This window comes from Cydia strobilella, chromosome 21, assembly GCF_947568885.1.
Source record: "Cydia strobilella chromosome 21, ilCydStro3.1, whole genome shotgun sequence".
NCBI lineage: Eukaryota > Metazoa > Arthropoda > Insecta > Lepidoptera > Tortricidae > Cydia > Cydia strobilella.
Window position 1 is genome coordinate 6,998,788 of NC_086061.1, and position 6,579 is coordinate 7,005,366.

At 36.1% G+C, this 6,579-nt stretch overlaps 1 protein-coding gene across 2 annotated transcripts; it reads right to left on the reverse strand.

The window, feature by feature from the left end:
* Positions 1–288: 288 nt before the first annotated feature.
* LOC134750932 (origin recognition complex subunit 6) lies at positions 289–5,425 on the reverse strand. Of its 2 annotated transcripts, XM_063686186.1 has the most exons (7): positions 5,242–5,425; positions 4,916–5,042; positions 4,209–4,397; positions 3,534–3,589; positions 1,823–1,986; positions 1,089–1,244; positions 289–1,058 (listed from the first exon to the last, which is right to left on the reverse strand). In XM_063686186.1, exons 1-7 carry the CDS (start codon positions 5,313–5,315, stop codon positions 769–771), a joined length of 1,056 nt encoding a protein of 351 aa, XP_063542256.1. In that variant the 5' UTR covers positions 5,316–5,425; the 3' UTR covers positions 289–768. The 2 variants fall into 2 exon arrangements, with proteins under 2 accessions (XP_063542256.1, XP_063542254.1); XM_063686184.1 differs by having other exon boundaries at positions 289–1,244.
* Positions 5,426–6,579: the final 1,154 nt, after the last annotated feature.

Consider the following 6,579-nt stretch of genomic DNA (forward strand, 5'->3'; position numbering starts at 1 on the left):
GTCGAGGCCAACTAGATTATTGACAAGTACTTTTAGTGCACATTAACGGTTTATAAAAATTGGTTTTAAAGGTTGATGCTTAAAAAATATTTCTGTACTCTATGGGAAAACATTCGATCGAGATTTGAACTCGCAACTTTATAGATTCACCTTAGCTGCTCTTTTCAGCTAAGCTACCAAAACCGGCTTGAATCCGACAATCTATGAAATTAAAAACGATTATACATTTAAATAGTTTACTTTACGAAATAAAATAATCAAAAGCATAGTGTTTAGGCACTCAGTAACTATAATTATAATAAATTAATAATTAATTACATTACAACAACTAAAACTAAATTTATCAAAAATTATACGTTGCACTTTTACTTATTTATAATCCTTACAAACTATCAGTCAATTATTATCATTATATTATTTAAAATGTTGTATAAAACAGATGTGAAAAAAAAATCAGAGTATTGTTTCAAAATTAGATGTCAAAATCAAAATACATTCAGTTTCTTTTAACGAACTGTCAAAACGATTTTGCTACTATGGAATTTATATGAAATACTAGCATGTGACGTCACAATCAAATTACCTACTTTTTATAGTTTTATACGAGTTTTAAAATAAAAATTGTGGCTTAAAATAACTGCTGTCTACGTTTCTCAATTAATCTTTTGGTGCTTTATTTCATGCATGGTGTAAAATAATTTATTTTAAATACAGTCAAATACCCTATTGGACCTATAAAATGGTGTTTATCCTATCTTTGGTAACACATCACATGAAATTAGGAAACAATAGTCTCACCCCTCCCCCTTTAGTGGGGGGCTTATAAGGGGAGTATTTTATTGGAGTCTTCCTTGGCGATTTTCTAGGAGTTATTTCTTCTGGTATACTTTGTTTCTGTGCACTGCCACCTTTTGCTAAGGTACCTGGGTCTTTTTTCGGGGTACCATCTTTTTGGGTACCATTATCTTTTTTAGGGGTACCGCGTAATTCTCTCTGAATATCACGTTCCTTTTGCGTGCACAATTCTTTTTGTAAAACGATACGTAACTGTTTTTTCGGTGTACCACGTTGTTGAGACTCTTTTAAAGGAGTGTTTTTGGGTGATTTCTTATTTTCTTTCTCTCTCATTTCTAGTTCTTTGTAAGCGGATTCTAGCATACGCCGTCTCCAGTCTTCGTATGGCTCTGTCTCTATCTCTGTTGGCGTTTCTTCTTTCGTGTCAATTTCCATTTCTCGGTTTTCATCTGAAAATTAAATAAAGCTAAATATTGCACCTACCTAAACATAGTGCGTTTAAAAAATTGTTTAAATACCTATTATATACTTCTCTCCTCCTATGGTTGTACGAGAGGATTAAGACTAAAGTCTCCATGCGAATTCAGTGCGGTACTTGACACGCACCTTAAAATTTTGTTACATGTTTTTAAATCATATGGTTCCAAATTTTTTCTAGAAACTTGTGTAGTGAAAGAAATGACGAGGAAGCCGGGTTAACAAAGTCCTAATTTCCTCTCTGGATGGAAAGTTCAAACAGCAGCTGCATTAGGTTGGCAATTTTAACTATAAAACTCCCGTGAGACTCGACCATTAAATAACCCATTTTAATATTATAATACACGGCGCGCCCTCGACCAGTGAAGACGTGTCGTTGCTCCGTGAAGACGATCCTCGTAAATTGGATCGAAACATGTCGAGCTATTCGACTTAATAATACGTGAGTGACCCGGTTTAAAATAATTTAATATGCATTAGGGCGCACTGCCATAAGATTTTCTCTTAGTCTATGGCAGTGCTAAAAAAAAGTTTGATAAAACTTTCATACCAGCTATCACGGTAGATTTCGCAGGCCGTCCTCTCTTCTTAGGGGCACTCGCAAATTCCTCATTGACGAATTTTGTCCAGTCCGCTTCGAGCATCGCCCACTGGGCGGGTTTTAGACGACACTTTTCGTTGATCTTCACTTTGGACACTTTCACTTTGTTTATTCTGAAAATCACAATCTTGTAATTAGACTAACTTTTCATTTGTCCTCGTAAGGCTTAAGTTCTAACCTTTAGGTAAACTAATTTAAACCATATTCAATTAGAACAGGTGCATTTGTTTTGCTTCGTTCAGTTTTCAAACAAAGCAAAATCAACACTATTTCCTACACAATAGGTTCAAATTTCAGTGGCAAATTTAGGATGTTTCGTTTGTATATCTAAGCCTTAGGAGGTTATGTTTGATAAGTATCAAATTTTCAGTCATATTGTATTTTTTTGTGTTACCCTATGTATAATCTGCAGTGATAACTTGCCCCCTGCATAGAAATTTATTTGCAGGGGGCTCAACTATATCTGTAGCTGACTGTACATTACGATGTAAGTACACTGTTTCAATGGAATTTAATCTTTCAATAAATCAAACAAAGTGGCATTTCTTTTGTCTTATATAATTTTCGAACAAATTAAATTCAACCCTATTAAAACTACAACTGGATTCAAACTTCTTTAGCTATAATTTAAATGGCAAGAGGCTATACAGCACAAAGCCACGTGCCTAAGGTTGGTATTAGACCTGCCCAATTTCTTGGTCCAATGTGCATTGCGTCTCACTCTCTTAATAAGCAAAATGTGAGACGCAGATACACATTGGATAAAGAAATGGGACAGAGTGGAATACCACCCTTACTGCTGCGGTCACGAACGCTCAACCCGAAACTTTTGCTAATCTTGCTTATTTTTTAATTTAATTCAGGCAACAGGGTCCATATTACATATACCTTATAGACTAACATACCGAACATACGACACGAGTTGCGAATTACCTATTCAGACATGTATCGTACAACGTTTTACATTACATATGACATAGTTGCGTAGTGAGCTTATTATCGCACTAGTGCGGTAAAGGAGCACCATATGTACTGTAATAGTACATTATGATACAAGTGTGCTAGTCATTACACACGAGGCGATATTGTGCGCGCGAGCTGTAAGCGAGCGCGCAATAAGAAAGCCGATTTGTGTAATGACCAATGCACACGCGTTTCATACGTTGTTTTTGAACACACTTGCGAGAAAAAAAGAAACTCATATTAATCAAATTTTAATAGTTAAAACAGTTAGTATTGTGTGTTGCATCTGTCATACTGCCGGCCGCCCCTCGCCCCGGCCGCGGGCGGCGCGGCGGGCGGGCCGGCCGGGCCGCGCACCGCGCAGGCGGTCGGGCGCGCCGGTGCCCGCCAGTCCAACCAATTAAAGAAGGCTCCCTTTCCATGCATATTATTAGCAATCAGTTACCTTCTTAACTCAGTCGGATAATATAATGAAAAAGCACGAGTGGATTAATACACTGAAAGAGCACGCGTGTTTAATATCTAGGATTATGAGCCAAAAATCGGTGGAATAAAAATGTCGTTTTGAGCAAGTGTGTTGAAAAAACTATTACAATATAAGATGTTTTATTTTTATTTTCAGGTATCATCTTCTGGACTTTAGAAGTAAATAATTTATTTTATATGAAAAACTGCTATTATATAGTTCTTATCTTACCTTCCAGCTTGATAGACAGCCATGCAGACATACTGTGGTAGACTCAAATCCAACTCCTACGAAAACACAGGTAACTATTTAATAAAAAACAATATTACAACAGTTGATGTCACATATACAGTAAAGAAATTAAAATGGAAATGGATTGGGCACACGATTCGTAGCCGGAAAGACAAATGGTCCAAAGATATCACTGTCTGGTACCCCCGTGATGGGAAAAGGAGAAAAGGAAGACAAAAGAAAAGATGGGAGGACGAAATTAGAGGAAAAGCTGGACCATTATGGAGAAGGAAAGCCATGAACAGGGAGTTATGGCAAATTCTAGGGGAGGCCTTTGCCAAAGGGCAGACTGACAATGAAAACGTCCCGGATGTCAGAAACACAAATTAGAATAAGTGAAATATATATATAAAGATGTTTTTTTATTGTAAAAAAAATAAGTCAGTAATAAAGGCTTTATTTATTTATTTATAATATTACAACACACTTGTCACCCTTTAAAAGCTACACCTTTCACATCTCGCAGAATTTGGCTAAGGGTTGCAAAAACACCTTGTATTTATGCCCTTTTTATGATGTGTCCCCAATGTGACGAGTCCGTCAAAATGAAAGTAAGATTAACAAGTTATATTTTAACAAAGTAGCAGGCAATAGCTAGCCAAAAATAAAACATACCACTTTAGAATGTCTCTGGTACTCCTCCAGAATCTTTTCAGCAACCTCCTGTATACCGGTGCATTGCAACGTCACACACAACTGAGCCACCGTCAGCTTACTGCTGTTTATTTCTAGAAGGTTCTCTACCGTCTTCCGGTTACTTGTGTATGCTATAGGCTTCAGTCCAGAGTATTTTATTGCAGTTTTCTGTAATAAAAAAGTTCACATGATATTTGTAGACAATTTTCTATAGTTGTTAGCTAACATACTGTGGAAGAGCGTTGGGTGTTCCAGAAGAATACCGCTCACAGTTTAGCCTCGTATGGCAGCTAAAGTAAATGTCTCTTATTTAATTTGAATGAATGAGCGGGTCTTCTGACATTTTATGGTTATCCATATCATGTCAGAAGATCCGCTACATCTTGTTCTTGCAGGACTGTGAGTACTAAGTTATAGTCAACAAGAGTAATTTGTACATGGTTATAGTATTTCATTTATCCTAACAAGACAAACTTATAAGGCTCACCATACAAAAAATATCTATTTTAAATTTGAACCTTGTTGACAGTAAATTGGGATGAATTTAATTTGTTCGAGAAAAGAATGAAATAAAGGAAAATGCCATTTTATTATGTTTATAAAAAGTTCTAATTAGATTGACACAAAGTGTACATTGTAATGCTCACACAACACAATAACTGTAAGTTACTTATAATAATGCTCACCACATCCAGATCTGCCCCAAAAAGGCTTGCAGCCAAATCCAAGCAGAAAACAAACTTGCTCGTGTCGCTTAAGTTGCTCCCGGCGACGGTTTTGGTCTGCAGTAGCCGCTCGAACTCTGCCGCTTTGCTGGCATGGCGAAAAACAAAATGCAACGTTAGCACAACACTACTAAGCTGTTTTATCCATATTTATGAGTTTACCCAGATTCAATATTAAAATATGTGTGATTTTATTGTATTATAAAAGAGAAACAAAGGAATTTAAGCATATATTCATTTAGTTATGACCAAAAATACTTTTAAAACACGATACATGCTAAACTTACCTCAAAACCTTTTCCTCCTCACTTAAACCCAATTTAGAAGCTAGTAATTGTAAAGTCTTGTTATAAGAAGCCATTGTTTTAGTGTATCACAAATTTTCCTACCTAAATTAGTTTAAAAATGAAAAGCAATACAATAAAAATTGCGCGCTGCGCGGCGTGTGGTTTGACATATTTGACATTCGAGTGACGTGACGGACCGGACTGACCGTGACGGTTATTTTCTGTGTTGCCAGTGAAATATTTTTGACAGCTTTAAGTCAATGGCTTAAGGCTTCCCATTCATCAAAATGACATTGCCAAGTATCACTTGTATGAGCCAAGAGCCAAGTTAACTTGTTTAAGAAAATTTTGTTTAAATTATTGCATAATCGTGTAAAAAATATTCGTTTCGAATTTGTATAAAGTATAAGACATTTAAATCTTACACATTGTGTTTTATTGTATTGCTCTATAAATTAGAATTAGTAATGTTTATATAGGCTTTTAAGTCCCCTATGTCTGTTGGAAAAGTTATTATTTTTTGTTTTCATGGTCATTACTTTAATTACTTAAATATAATGGAGAGATTAAAGTCATTGAAACTTTTTGACAGTAATAAATTATCTCGATTTTATTTGACCACGCCCCTTTATCTCGATTGCACTGAAATATCAACGATAAAACACCTTTTGGCGACATGTTGATTTTTTCACAGGTTCTGTGAAGCCGATACGGATTGCTGTCATTGCTACAAAATGTCTTTGTAGTTATCAGGGTGTAGGTCATTTAATTGTATTCTTATTAACTAATCCGTGTTAATTTTCATATGTTGAACGTATTGTAAAAAGACAGAAGAGGATCCACTCGAGCTCTAATCGAGGGTGTGTATGCAGTGATGCTAGACTAGACCGAATTAGATTTGTATCAAAATAATCTGAAGCTATTTATAAATATTATTTTCTCAGCTTTTACTTATGTTCTAGCGTTAATAGTAACGTCTGGTCTATAATTAACCTGTGAAAGTTTAAATATTGAAATATAACACAGTGCAAGTGTGTGATGTGTCCGTACAAAATTTATGAAGGTTGCCATTTTTTCGTGGTAGATATTGTAGATCAGTGTTATTGGGCGTGATCATGTCTCTTGGAGCTCGCGGTCGCGCGGAGAAGCTCAAGAGCATGCTATAGCGAGTTTTCTCGCTCGGTTGTCGGAAGTGTCAAGCCAGTGGTTTCCTTACAGTGGAAACATCGCGAGACCGTCCTGAAAGTGCACGACAAGTTTACCTGTTTTTGAGTGGTCTGATGTGATAAATGGTGGTTTCAGGTAGCGATGCGAGTAGTATCGTATTCGTGGAGGTAA

Bases quoted from the DNA above. Each gene is read 5' to 3' on its own strand.
- LOC134750932 (XM_063686184.1), bottom strand. From the start codon at position 5,315: ATGGCTTCTTATAACAAGACTTTACAATTACTAGCTTCTAAATTGGGT. The intron at 3,590-4,208 runs GTATGTTTTATT...GTGTTTTCGTAG, and splicing joins ACCAGAGACATTCTAAAGTG to GAGTTGGATTTGAGTCTACC. The intron at 1,987-3,533 runs GTAAGATAAGAA...TGTGATTTTCAG, and splicing joins GCTGTCTATCAAGCTGGAAG to AATAAACAAAGTGAAAGTGT.